This window comes from Archocentrus centrarchus, chromosome 11 (assembly GCF_007364275.1).
Source record: "Archocentrus centrarchus isolate MPI-CPG fArcCen1 chromosome 11, fArcCen1, whole genome shotgun sequence".
NCBI lineage: Eukaryota > Metazoa > Chordata > Actinopteri > Cichliformes > Cichlidae > Archocentrus > Archocentrus centrarchus.
In genome coordinates this window covers 12,933,606-12,947,567 of record NC_044356.1, presented here as the reverse complement: position 1 = coordinate 12,947,567, position 13,962 = coordinate 12,933,606, and the positions used below count along the sequence as shown (strand labels likewise).

At 38.9% G+C, this 13,962-nt stretch overlaps 1 protein-coding gene across 2 annotated transcripts; it reads left to right on the top strand.

Moving 5' to 3' along the window:
* The first annotated feature begins 4,198 nt into the window (after nucleotides 1-4,198).
* Nucleotides 4,199-13,389, top strand: LOC115788262 (homocysteine-responsive endoplasmic reticulum-resident ubiquitin-like domain member 2 protein). Of its 2 annotated transcripts, none has more exons than XM_030741233.1 (9): nucleotides 4,199-4,284; nucleotides 4,712-5,002; nucleotides 6,541-6,618; nucleotides 8,984-9,094; nucleotides 9,235-9,356; nucleotides 10,412-10,525; nucleotides 10,632-10,919; nucleotides 11,714-11,828; nucleotides 12,336-13,389. In XM_030741233.1, exons 2-9 carry the CDS (start codon nucleotides 4,856-4,858, stop codon nucleotides 12,504-12,506), a joined length of 1,146 nt encoding a protein of 381 aa, XP_030597093.1. In that variant the 5' UTR covers nucleotides 4,199-4,284; nucleotides 4,712-4,855; the 3' UTR covers nucleotides 12,507-13,389. The 2 variants fall into 2 exon arrangements, with proteins under 2 accessions (XP_030597093.1, XP_030597092.1); XM_030741232.1 differs by having other exon boundaries at nucleotides 8,981-9,094.
* The last annotated feature ends 573 nt before the right edge of the window (nucleotides 13,390-13,962 follow it).

The following is a 13,962-nucleotide window of genomic DNA, read 5'->3' as shown; positions in this document are numbered from 1 at the left end:
TGCTTAGCTCTTATAGCAGCACTGATTGTTAAGTGGAGCCAGCTGCCCACTGACTCCACAGGAGAAATGGGCAGTGCCAAATCAGAAGAGAGAGCATCATTGCATACAGACACATTCTGCACATTTTGAATCTCTGTAACTTGGCCATTATTCCTTAACCTATACAGTATACTACATTTTAAGAGTCACTCCTTGGTGGATTTTCCTTAGGTTTGTTCACCTGCTTAATGGTCAGTTGTTCAACTTTCAGATAAATGGTTTCACATTTTCTTCAGTCACTTTTTAATATGTTGCAGAATTCATAGCCGAATTGCTAACTGTACGCACCCTTACTTATGTTTTTTCTTTTTTAGTTTTCAAATAACTGCATCTGTGTCGGGCAGCACAGTTTTGCAGTGGTTAGCACTGTCTCCTTACAGCAAGAAGGTCCTGGATTCCAATCCACCAGCCAGATGGGGTCCCTCTGTGTGGGAGCTGTCAGGTTCTCCATGCACTGGGTACTCTGACTCCCTCCCACAGGTCAAAGACGTAACCTGTCACTTTAATTAATTCTTGATTCTAAATTGACCATAGGTGTGAACGTGAGTGTGAATGGTTGTCTGTCTGCCTCTCGCCCTATGACAGCTAAGATACCCCCCACTCCCCCGATTATATAATTAATTATATAATCTGTTGACCTCTTTCTCTGATACTTTCCACTTACTCACCTCTGAGAAAACATCTGTTATATTCTTTTGAATATTGAGGTTTTTTTCTTTATATAGCATTTTCCACTTTGCAAAAGGAATCCCATTATAAAGAGTAACATGACATTAGGGGTAACCTCCATTAAGTGACATCCTCCAGTGCCAGAAATAGGACACAGGAAGCTCTCTGAGACTTCTGAGTGCAGGTTGACATTTTCAGGGATGAACGAAATGGAAAAAATAATAAATGCAAAGGAAGCATTTTTGACTAAGTCAAGGAAAAGAGGTCTGCTCTTTACTTGACATGTAATATGTCAAACCAGCATAAAATGCAACAGAAAAAAATACCTTTCTTAGGTGAACATATTTATTAAATTATAATGATTACATAATCATTTATTCCTTTTTTTATATATCCCTTTTCAATGTTGGTATTTTTACTATTATTGATATGAATACTCTTGCATAATTTTTGTTCATAAAACTGCAAAAACATCAGCGTCTGCTGGCTCACTACTGTTACTTACCTTCTAACTTACAGTTTTGATTAGGCCAGAGTAAAAATCCTGATCGCTGATGGAATTTCCATTTTCTCTCCTGCCTCATAATTTGGACAAGTATAGTTCAATACCTGATCCATACCCTTTTGTTTGATCTTACAGCCAGATTGCAGTCTCTTATGCAGTATGTGATATCTGACTTTTTTTTTTTTTTTTTTTTTACAGATTATGAATTTTAAATTAAAGTCCTCTCAGCCTATTTTGGGGAAATTAAGCTCCATTTCTAACAAGGTGCAACCTTATGTTTCAAAATGAAAAAAAAATAAATAAATCAGGGGTAGTGAAGGATCAGCAGTGGCCCATCAACTCCTTTTCTCATGCAAACACACAATCAAATCGTTACGCAGTTTGCATAAAATCCAACTTGGCTCAGTTCATTTCTTTTTTTTAATCCAAGAAGGGTTTTGTTTCTGCAGCAAATAAAAACACAAAGGCAGCGGCAGTGCAGGGACAAAATCAATATGGGAGCAGGGAAATATCTTCAACCCCCCCCCCACAAAAAAGCTTGTTGATGCACACCAGTATATCAAATGACGCATGTCACCTAATTAGAAAATTTAAAACACAATTTAGGTTAATGCAGACGTAATTTCAACCCCTTCCACTTTTGAAATCTCACAAACAGTAGGAGCAGGTTGGTGTCCCATATTATCACCCACTGCTAAATTGAGGCACGGTGTGAAAAACAGCCCTTTGTGAAGCCGGCTAATAGATGGACACACACACACACACACACACACACACACACACACACACACACACACACACACACACACACACACACACACACACGCACACACACAGGAAGAGGGAAATAAAAGAAATTGGATATCTCTAATGTGGTGCCATTAAAAGAGCCCAGTGCTGACTGCTGCTGTACTGAACACCGCCTTGTCAACATGTTGCATCCACTGACAGTGAGTTAAAATGTGACGACAAACATGAAGAATGTCACAAAAGGTTAGTACACACACACACACCACCACCAATGAGGTATGTTTTCATTGCAGGACGTCTTTGGTTGCGTAACTCAAAGTGAACAGTCTTCCAGCAGTAAACTGTTAATTAAATAATTCTTTTCCAAATGATTTTACATAGCAACATTTAAGAAAACTCCTTAAAGATTAAAGTTGATTTTTCTGAAGAAAAGAAATCACAAAATGTCAAACACAATTCTAAAGATTTTGATTTGCCAGTAGCCACATTTATACTGTGGCTACTGGCAATTTTCCAGTTTAGTGTGCATGACATTACTCATGACATTAACATAGAATGAATAATCTAATGTTCTCTCCTACTTATAAAAGTAACAGCATGAAACTTGCACTCTTCAGGGGATTGGAAACGTCTTGAGTCGGTTGACTTAAAGAAGTAGGCTGACCTGTTTCCAGAGCATGTTCATTTTCAGTTTTTCGCTGAAGGTCAAAATCAGCCAGCTTAGCTTATGTTTTTATATGCAGCACTGCATGCTGTAATTGGGTTTTGATCATTTTGTTTGTTTGTGTACCAAACGTGTGAAGGTGATTACTTAGGTGACAAATTTGCATGTGGTAACTATGAGGGAAATATTTTTCCAGTCTCTGAATTGTGACGCCTGCCTCTGAATACACTTCCTAATGAACTGAGGATTTAAATAGCTTTCTGCAACATTAAACAAAATATTCATCTTTACATCACCCGGTTAGTTGATGATATTCTCACAGCACACCAAAATGACCTGACACTAATTCACTAAGCTTCAGTAAGCTTTATTTATTTATTCATTTGCATTTGTATTTTTACATTTCTATTTATTTATTTATGTTCCTGTCACGGCAGTACCCTTTCTATGCAAACCATTATTAGAAAAAAATTGATTCAGAATAATCTGTCCAAGGACACCAAGCACAACGTCCATTTCATGTAATGAGAAAGAGGTAAGGCTGTTTCACTGTGCTACCAGTAGATGCCACTCAAATTAAATCCCTTCTACTGCAACAGACCTTGTTGCACTGTGGCACGTCCCCAGTCTGATAAATGTATTAATGGAGTGCTTTCCATTTTCTTTATCATTTTTTTTCTAACACAACAATTTTTTTTCTATGTGGTATTTTTGACTCTATGCAGTCATGTAAAAAAACAAAGTACACCCTTGCTTCCATAGGAATTAAGAGGCTAAGTAGCAGCCAAGTGCTGCTAATCAAATGCATTTGATTAACTGATCATCAGCAAGTGTGAGCACCTCTATAAAATCTGAAGTTTGCTGGATTGGAGCATGTGTTAGGAGTATGTGTTAACACAAAGTTGCAGTCTTTCCAGGAGTGGATGTCCCTGCAAAGTGGCGTGCAGGTGTGGCTTGTTTCAAAGGTTTGGCAGGAGAAAGCATGGCAGCATGGCTTAGGTTTGCAAAGTTGCATCTGAACAAGTCACAAGATTTCTGGAACAATGTATTTTGGACACAGGAGACCAAAGTGGAGATGTTAATGCAGAGCACGACATTTGGCAGAAACCAGACACAGCATATCAGCACCAACAGCAAGGTGGTGGAGAGTTGATGACCTGGCCTTGTTTTGCAGCCACAGCACCTGGGCACCTTGCATTGAGTCAACCAGTCACTGTGAACTCATCTGTATACCAAAGTAATCTAGAGTCATACATGAGGCCATGTTGCGGGACCTTAAGAGAGCTGTGCATAAACAAATGCCCGCAAACCTCGATGAGCTGAAGAAACTTCGTAAAGAAGAGTGGACCAAAATTCCTCCACAATGATGCGAGAGACTGATAAAGTCATACAGAAAATAATTCAAGTTACTGCTGCTAAAATTGTCTCTAAAAGTTGTTTCACAGGACTGCACAGAGTCCTGTGAAACATATGTAAATGTATATCTTTATTGTGGTTTATGATGTGTCTGTTGTAGTGAAGGCTGTTGTCCGCTAGGTGGCAGTAATAACCATAATGTTGAATGTTAACAATCTTCCGAAATCCATCGAAGAAGTACAACACCCCAGGTTGTCTCTTCAGCCAAGTAGGCAACATTATCTCTGCGGGGTTAAACCAGGTAGGTGAGCTAGGTATGTTACGACTCGGTTTTATGCGAACACCGTTCTACAACTAGATCATTGTCATTTAGGCAGGTAATTACGCTAGGCAAGGACTTTTTCTGCTTGACATGACTGCTACCAGTAGCAGAAAATCTACTAAAGCTAACGTTAGCTTAGACAGCCATTAAATACCACTGACAAGGTTTAGGGTTAGGTTCTCCTCACAGCATATTTACTTTGTCCTTAGCGTTGCTGTTTGTTGTCGCGATTTAGCTGTAATTAAGCCCGTGTCTGGTTAAAATTGTGTGTCAGAGCATACAAGCAAGTAACGCTTCTCTCTTTGCCGTTTTTCCTGTGCTGTTTTTGTTTGCTTTTATCACGTAATATGTTAACAGTGTCATTTGGGTCACGCTAACCTCATGTTGTTATTTCTCCTTCTTGCAGCTGTGAAGGTTTTTTTTTTCCCCCTTCTCCCGATGGTGCCAGGAACCTACTTGAAAACTAACAGAGCTGGAACCAGGACACACAAATCGTTGTCCAGATCTTCCCTTTCTCCCGTTTTTCACTGAAGGCAAATGGTACTGAGTCATGGATCAAGCTGTTGTGGACAGTCCTGTTACCCTTGTAATTAGGGCTCCCAACCAGAAGTATGATGATCAGACAATCAACTGTTACCAGAACTGGACTGTGGAGAAACTCAAAGCCCACCTCTCTGATGTGTACCCAAGTAAACCCGTGAGTATCTCAAATTAATCTACTTAAAACTGCTGAAGTGAGAAGTTGAATTGTGTGTTAATTCTTTCTGATAATGTTCACACTTTTCTGCTTTACTTTTGTTACCCAACCCAAGTGATCACGCTTGTTGAATTATCAGGAGGAGTTGTTATTATAGGGCTAATATTTGTTTTGATGGCTTATAGCTATTTTAATCAAATGTTTACAATTTAAAAAAAAAAAAAAAAAAAGGATTAAAGCAAAAAAATTCCAATATTGATGTAAATATGACCATTAGCAGATACATGCAACACATACAATATGTTGGAATTATAATGAAAATCAACTAACATTGACTTTGCACCACCTTCTGCTCTGCTGCGATATGTATTCTGCTACATGTGTTGCAGACAGTGACAGAAACGCTGCAGTGAGAGGCACTCTGCTGGACAAACTACATAATGACATCATTTCCAGATTACTCCTAAGCATCTTTTTTTCTGTATTTTTACACAAATCAGGCACCAAGTTCCTCCGTGTGTGTGTGTGTGTGTGTGTGTGTGTGTGTGTGTGTGTGTGTGTGTGTGTGTGTGTGTGTGTGTGTGTGTGTGTGTGTGTGTGTGTGTGTGTGTGTGCGTTAAATGTGAAGTTCATAGTGCCAACCAAAACTCGTGAGGAAGAATTCTATTTTTTTTTTGGCTCTTAAGGCTTTAACTTTTTTTTTGATTTTCAGCTCCTACACAGCCTCAGCATTCCTGTTGCTTAAACCTCCTTTTGCTTTGTGAGTTCTGCTCAGTTCCCTTGTGAGTCACATTACTGTTGAATAATCACTGAGTGACATAAGTCATTAACCTTGATGTGTTCTCTGAAGGGAAAGATATTGGATTCCTAGAGTCTTTGTAGCTGAAAGAGCCTCGGAGGCCGTAGATTTGACGTCACAATGAAGGGAAGGCGCTTGGATTCTGGTTGCATTGTGCTGCTAATCTGACTTTGCTCTGCTTCCTCTCAGCTCTCTGCTTGTTCTGATGCAATCATTTTAAATACATACAGGCAAAGTGCTTCTGGATAAAGCTGTAGAGCATTTATCCAAAGGCCTGTACTTTTTGTTGTAACTTAGGGGACTTTATTTGTGGAAAATGCAACAATCAGGCTGCTTGAAGAAAAGATTTCCAGTTGAAAGTTGGCAAGAATTTTAAGGAGAAAATGTTTTTTTGTTTTTTTAATGACTGTAGAGTGAGTGTAGGCTTTAATAGGATCACACTCTGACCTTGTTGTAGACTGCAGTGCTAAATCCACCCTTAAGACCCACTTATCCTAATTGAGGTTACTACAAACTCATCCCCATTACTCATTCACAGAAGGCGTCTGCCTTTGAATGCTGTGATCATTTTACATTTGAGAGTTTGCTCTGTGCTCTTTCAATGTATGATCATATTACTGGCATTTTTACCAGTTTTAATAATGTAAAGCAAAATTAAGCAACCTAGATTCTTGCTGTTGTTCATAATACATAGGCTCTCTTCTTTGACCCAGTTAACATTATCCTTTTTTATTTTTAGAGCTCCAAAGACCAGAGGCTGGTGTATTCTGGAAAGCTGCTTTTGGATCATTTTACCTTAAAAGATGTGCTCAGAAAGGTAAGGTTTTGCAGGCCTAAGCATCATATTTATTAGAATGATTGTAGTTTAATTAGTCTATTGCTCACAAGACTTTAGCTGCCTGCACAAAAATATTTCAGTGTTGCTTCCAATAGTTTGATGAAGGCAACTTCAACAAAAGAATCTCTGCACACAAAGTGGAGCCCATAAATATATATTTTTTATTTTTTTATTCTTTTTCCCCTGAGTATTTATTGGAAAACCTGATTCAGCCCCTTCCCACACATCTGAGATAAACTGGAATTGCACTCACTGGACACTTTATTAGGTACATCTTGCTAGTGCTGGGTTGGACCCCCTTTGGCCTTCAGTACCTATGTAATTCGTTGTGGCATAGATTCAACAAGGTGCTGGAAACATCCCTCAGAGATTTTGGTCCATGTTGACATGATAGCATCACAGAGTTGCTGCAGATTTGTCTGATGCACATCCATCATGTTCCCGCACATCCCAAAGGTGCTCTATTGGCTTGAGATGTATTGACTGGGGGCCATTTGAATGAATTCATTGACATGTTCAAGAAACCAATTTGAGATTGTTTGAGCTTTGTGACATGGTGCATTAACCTTCTGGAAGCTGCTATCAGAAGATGGGTACACTGTGATAATAAAGAGGATGGACATGGTCAGCAGCAGTACTTAGGGTAGGCTGGTGTTTAAACCATGCTCAGCTGGTACTGAGGGACCCAGAGTGCACCACTACAATATCCCTCACATCATTACACCACCACCACCAGCCTTGTTGATACAGGGCAGAATGGATCCATGATTTCCTGTTTATACCAAATTCTGACCCTATCATCCAGATGTTGCAGTGTTTTTACGTTCTTCTATTGTCCGATTTTGGTGAGCCTTGCAGATTGTAGCCTCAGTTTCCTGTTCTTAGCTGACAGGAGTGGCACCCAATGTGGACTTCTGCTGTTGTAACAAGTTTTTTAAGTTACTGTTGCCTTTATGTCAGCTTGAAGCAGCCTCGCACCAACACCCATGCTACGTTCAAAGTCACTTAAATCACATTTCTTCCCCATTCTGCTTGGTTTGAGCTAAAGCAGGTCAACTTATATGCCTAAGTGCATCGAGTTGCTGCCATGTAATTTGGCTGGTTAGATATTTGCATTCAGAAACAGTCACCAGCCATTTTATTAGGTACATTTCTGTTTGGATGCACACCTTGTTAACCAACATTTTTTGACCTCACTTTCATGTGGATGAAATGAATGAGATCCATACAGCCAGATCTGAAAATCTTGTTGAAAGCCTTTCAGGACAATTCTGACACCTGCTGTTTTACATCAGGATGGTCAGCACTTCAGGTTTAGTGTGTATGTGTGTGTTTTGTCAGCCAATTATGTAACCAGAAGTGGCACAGCTTTGGAAAAACCTTAAGAGGAAAATTTATAGCATTGATGTTGAGCTTTTTTTTTTTAGGTAAATTCAAATCTAGTTAATTGATTTTTGAAAATGGAAAAACTGGCAGACATATTGCAACTAAAAAGAGAGGAGAGGAGGGGACAAAACAGCACAGTGTCCAAAACACTGTGTACAGGTATATTGCAGCTGTAATGAGAGTTTGTGTTCCTTCTTTTTATGTTTTCTTTTAATTAATTTTTTTTCCCTTTTTTTAAATGTGTTTTTATTACCTAGTGTTCCATGTTTTCTGCGTCTCAGGGCCACTATTAAAGTAATGCATTTAGAAATGGGGAATCAGGCGTTGCTATAACTTCGTGCTGTTTTGTAAGAAAATGAACATGTTCAAATGTAGGTATTAATGTTAATTTAAGCAGGAAAATGGGACATTTTCAGCCTCTTTTGAGAAGTTATCCTTGGCTAAAATAGGCAGCAGCTCAATCAGGAATGGCTATGCAACAATAAATACATAGTATACATAAAATATTCTTACATACAGTATTTGCGTAAAATGAAGAATGACATACCAACATGTAAGAATCATTTATTTATCACAATCATCGTAGGTCAAAGAGCATTAGAATGGATGGCTCCCCTCGATTCACTTCATTTTCTGGCTTGTTTTAAGCCAAAAGCAGAATTTTAAGCAATTTCTTCTAATTCTGAACCTGATTTAGGAATTTAGAGAAGTAATTAATCTTTGGTGCAAAGACAGTGACTTGGCTTTTTTGAAGGATGTAGGTCTGTAGGAGCCTTTCAGAATGGCTTATTTTCTAAAAGTTGTCTTTACATACATTTAATAAAACAAATGTCCAGAAACTTAAATGTGTTCTTGGGGTCAAAAAATAATAATAATAATAATAATAAAAAAAAAGAACAGAAGAACATCCTGTACTTCAGCTGTGTTTGATAATGACCGATGTTGGCTTCTACAGCAGGATGAGTACCATATGCTCCATCTGGTGTGCGCCTCACGAACCCCTCCCAGCTCCCCAAAGCCCTCCCGCAGCTGCAGTAACAAGCCCCAGGAGAGCACAACTCGTCCCACGGTGGGTCAACCACGTACTTCTTACATCTTGCTTTTCATTTCATCATTGCTGCATTTCCTTTCATCAGTAACCTAACTGCTGATTTAAAAACGTCACTTGCCTTTGTTTTAAGATGTTCCAAACTCTTTTTCTGGTTACAGGCCCCTCAGAACTCTAACGGTGTAGGTCCAGGCGGCCACTCCTCAACAGGGAGCAGTGATGGACTCAGACACCGAGCTGGACCCTTCCCTTACCACCAGATGTATCCAGAATTTATGTACAGGTAAGTTTCTGAACTGCAGTGCAACATGTGACCCACTCACCACTGGGATGCAAACTTCAATACAAGAGCGGTAAATTTAGGTCAGCGTAATGAGTAATAACACAAACTAACCATCTCCTAATACCAGTTTTAATCACTTTTATGTAAATGACTACATTTACAAGGGCAAATACGTTTTAAAGTCAGTAACTGGTTATGTTTACATGGAGCCTAATGCTCCATTTATAACCTGTTTAAGAGGTTCACACCGCGTATAAAGGTCCACATATAAGCCTCATTCCAAAAAAACATTTTAGTTGGTTCCAGAAGGGGCTTCATGAACCTTCTTATAACTCCCCCATCCCAGGGGGAAAAAACTTGTATAATATTAACAATTTAACCTGTTTAGTGACTTTGTGTTTGTGTTCTTCATTGTAATATGAATGTGTGAGAACATAAGCTCTGCCTCTCTCCAAAAATGGGAATTTCCAAACAGAATTGAATCTGTTTGGAGAGTTTGGAGCTTGTTTTTAATACAAAGAAAAGGATTACGGTTATAGGAATGACACTGCTGATCAAAAATGTGCCACAGAGACAAGATAACAAGATATGCTGAGGATCGTGCGTCAGTACATATATTAAAATCACATTCTTTGTAACCACCACAGCCAGTGATCTGACAGAAAATGTGCTTCTTGGGTATTGCTGTTATGTATGAATGCTATTCTCTCTCCTCCTTTTTGTAAAAGATAAAATTCTGAATTTGCTCGACTGTTTTTGGATGTAATCAACATTAACTCATCATAAAAATAGTGTAAGTCTACCCATCTACAATAAAAGGCATAGTAAAGTTGTGTGCACATGTATGAGATTAGTTTTCCTGGCTCAGAATGGTGTTTTGGGGGTTGAAAACACACATTAACAGGATTCATCTGCATATAGTAAAGGCAATGAGGTGTTTTCCTGTTATTTATTACAGTGCTGGTGTTTTTACTTTGGCTCTGGCTAAAACCTCGTCTCCAAAAATGTTTATATGCTGGGAAAAGGTTTTTGTAATGCAGCCTCTCTCTTTCCAGCTTGAATCAACACTCTCCTCAGTCTACCCTTCCCATAAACATGCCTGCTTATTACAACCCCATGACACTCATGTGGTGGCAGCAGCTGTACGCCAGGCAGTACTACATGCATTAGTAAGTCCATTTGTGTTTTAGTCGCTCCATTTAAAAAAAAAAAAAAAAAAGATTTTTTTTTGGGCAGTGTTCAGTGTTACCATCATCTGTTTCTCTTCTCCTATAGTCAGTTACTCGCTGCTTCCTCTCAGCACCTCAGGGCCGATCAGCCCTCGACCCAGACTAACCAGTCCCATCCTCTGAGCCAACGACCACAAGTGGGTCGCCATGGCAACCCAGAAGTCCAGATGAACGCCCAGGGAGGAGAGATCCTGAACGAGGAAGAGCTGAATCGGGATTGGCTGGACTGGGTGTACACATTTTCGCGTGCCGCCATCTTACTCAGTATAGTCTACTTCTACTCATCCTTCAGTCGCTTTGTCATGGTGATAATGGCCATGCTAGTGCTTTACCTGTGAGTGATGCTTTTACTTGTGCGTGTATTTTACTTAAAAAGCTCTTCATCTGCATTGTCATACAGAGATTCTGCCTGATCAAAACTACATTGAAACTTTTTAAAAATTTGTTTTGATTTCAAGCAAAAGTGCTATTTGTTACGTAAAGTGAACTATTTAACTATATATCGAACTTCACCCCCCACCCCCACTGCAAAGTCTGAAATGATGCATGGTTGCGGCAGACTTGTGACACCCTAGCTTTTTCTGGCAGAGTTTACAGTTGACCTCATTTTGAAGAGGTTGCACACAGACCATCTTCTGGTTTTGTTGTTTAACAGTTGGCAAATGATTCAAAGGTGCATTATCGCTGCCTTCTCCTGGTACTAGAATGTTACATCCTTCCAGGCGCAGGGAAAAACAAGTAAATTATATTTTAAGACAGGAAATAATCACAAACTGTTGGATTTTTTTTTTTTTATACAAATACTTAAAAATCACGCCCATCTGTACATTACAGCGGAGTTTGTCGTGTTGTTGCATTGCTGGGTCACATGAATTTGTAACTGCTTTTTCAGAGTTATACTTGAACAAAAGGCATTGATAGTGGGTGAAACTCAGTCTCAGATAAATGCTTTTCTCCAAAAAGTATTTTAAAAGTTGGGGCTCTTAGAATATTTGTAAATGCATATTTTGAAGACAGGACAGGCATTTGTCATCATTTTCACATCACATAATTACTCAAAAGTATAATTGATAATGACCGGCACCGTACAGAGTTTGTAATTATCCTTCTTGCTGTTTCTGTCTGCAGGCACCAGGCTGGATGGTTTCCCTTTAATCTGGAAAACGAACTTCAGCTTCCCGGGGACGGTGGCAATCAGGACGATGGGGAAGGAGAACCACAAAACCACGACTTACAAGAAATGGTAAATGCCTCTCTCATCTGCCAGAGCTTTACCCAGAACTGATGGGATTGTTATCAGTGCCATTTATTTTTATCTTCAGTACAAGCTGTGCAATGAAGTACCAGTTTCCAGATATCTGCCGGATGTAGTACACAGCTTGTCTTTAATAGTTTCTAACGGTGATACGGCTGCAAGGGGAAAAACCATCCTGCATATTAGGCAGTCCAATTTAAGAATGAAATGAAAACTGATGTCAAGTGGGCTCTGAGAAGTTATGATGTGGTGCTTTTCAGTGTTTTCTGACATTTACATGATTAATTAATCTGTTAATTATGTTCAGTTACTGTAGAAAAATGCTATTTGCAGCTCTAGCGGCAGGGCGAGGCAAGTTAAAAACAAGTTAAGTGGCATTTTGACATCATCAGGGAATGAAATTATGAAGAAGTTTATAAGTGTGCAGATGAATTGTGGGGCATTGAGCCAGAACTACATCTCACTTGGTTTTTGTAATTTGACTCTCTCGTGTAGGAAGGAGTGTTGGATGATGGCTCCGATGACGAGGACGGGGAAAGTGGAGAGGAAGGAGCAGAAGATCCTAACAGCGCCCCCCACACAGGGTTCTTGTCCTCCACGTGGTCATTTATCATAACCTTCTTCATGTCACTCATCCCAGAGGGGCCACCAAATGGCGCTAACTGAACCACGGGCACTATGTGCTGCCACAGTTCCCCACCGAAGCATTTTCTTTAAGAGGAGGATGAATATCCCACCAGCTTAGGGAAACACTTTGTTTTATAATGCAGTGTTATAGTTTCCCCCATAGTTTACACACGAAACTTTAAGCTGAACCACAACAGACTGATTTAACCTGAAAAGAGAAACAAGACCATTTTATATGGAGTTGTTTTGTTTGTCTTCACAAAGACGACCATTTTAAACTGTCCAATGAGAAGTCTATTCGCTGTGTATGAATTGATTGCTGTTGATCCCTATGTAAGCATAGGGACAACAAGTAATTGCTGCTTTTTTTTGGGCACCTAAATCTTTATTTTTTTTCTTTGTAAGAAGCCGTTGTTGAAATAGTTTTGCTCGAATTGTAATGAATTATTTGTAATTGTTGTTATATTACAATAAGACATTTTAAAAGAGCCCCATTAGTGTAAAAGCTGAATTTCAGTAAATGATAGTGAATCATGTATTGCCTGTAATAAGTTACATGAGTTATTTTGGCCTAAGAGTTTCTAAAACAAATTTGTACTGTGTTTAAGTGAAACCCAGTGATGCTGGTTAAACAGATGTGATTTCTTTTTCTCTTCTTTTTTTTTTTTTTTTTAAAAAAAAAACAAAACAAACTATAACAATTTCAGAGTCTCAACATACTGAATGACATGAGAAATCATCATTTTGATTTGGGTTGTGGCATTGAAGGGACACTGAAAAAATTATTGTTTAAAACTTTTTTAAAAAGCACTGCAACTCTGCAGAGCTTACACACCTCCCGAGTTTCTGAAAATGACTACTGCTGTTGCATTTAATATGTTGTGTACCACAATAATGTTTATTAAAATCCTGTTAATTGTAATTAAATCATGTGATTATTTGTTTCTGCCAGGTTAATTGGCAGCACAGAAACCCAAAAGCTGACTGAATCGCAGTGAGCGGGACTTAAGATTTAATTTTCTCATGAGAAGCAAATCTTGAATATATTTTTCACAGGGGTACATATTATAATAGACTTTATAGCCTTTTCTGAGAGTATGCACAACGTGGTTATAATGGGGAAAATAAGCTGAAGTGAATAATTACTGGAATCACTTACTGTGGTGTCTGCAGTGCGAGCTCCAAAGCAGTGCTGTGCTGAGGTCAGAGCGCGCGCTGCTCAACAATAATGAATAATCAGGAGAATCAAAAGAACTTTAAATTAGTATAACCACTGATTTAATGACAGGAATAAACTGCTGGGACTGTGATTTAATTCTTGGTAGTGAGTCAAAGTGAAGTATCCGGAATCTTTTCCATGACATCGTTTCTTGCGTATGACATTAAAGCTGAAGTACGCTCATAAAAGAACACATTTAAAATAACGTCCTAAACTAAAAATACACCATCTACCCTCTGCCTCCTCAAAGTATATCGTTAAACCACGGGCTCTGCA

Coding starts and splice junctions, on each gene's coding strand:
- LOC115788262 (XM_030741232.1), top strand. CDS start 4,856: ATGGATCAAGCTGTTGTGGACAGTCCTGTTACCCTTGTAATTAGGGCT. Junction 9,095..9,234: donor AGAGCACAACTCGTCCCACG/GTGGGTCAACCA, acceptor TTCTGGTTACAG/GCCCCTCAGAACTCTAACGG. Junction 10,920..11,713: donor GCCATGCTAGTGCTTTACCT/GTGAGTGATGCT, acceptor TTCTGTCTGCAG/GCACCAGGCTGGATGGTTTC.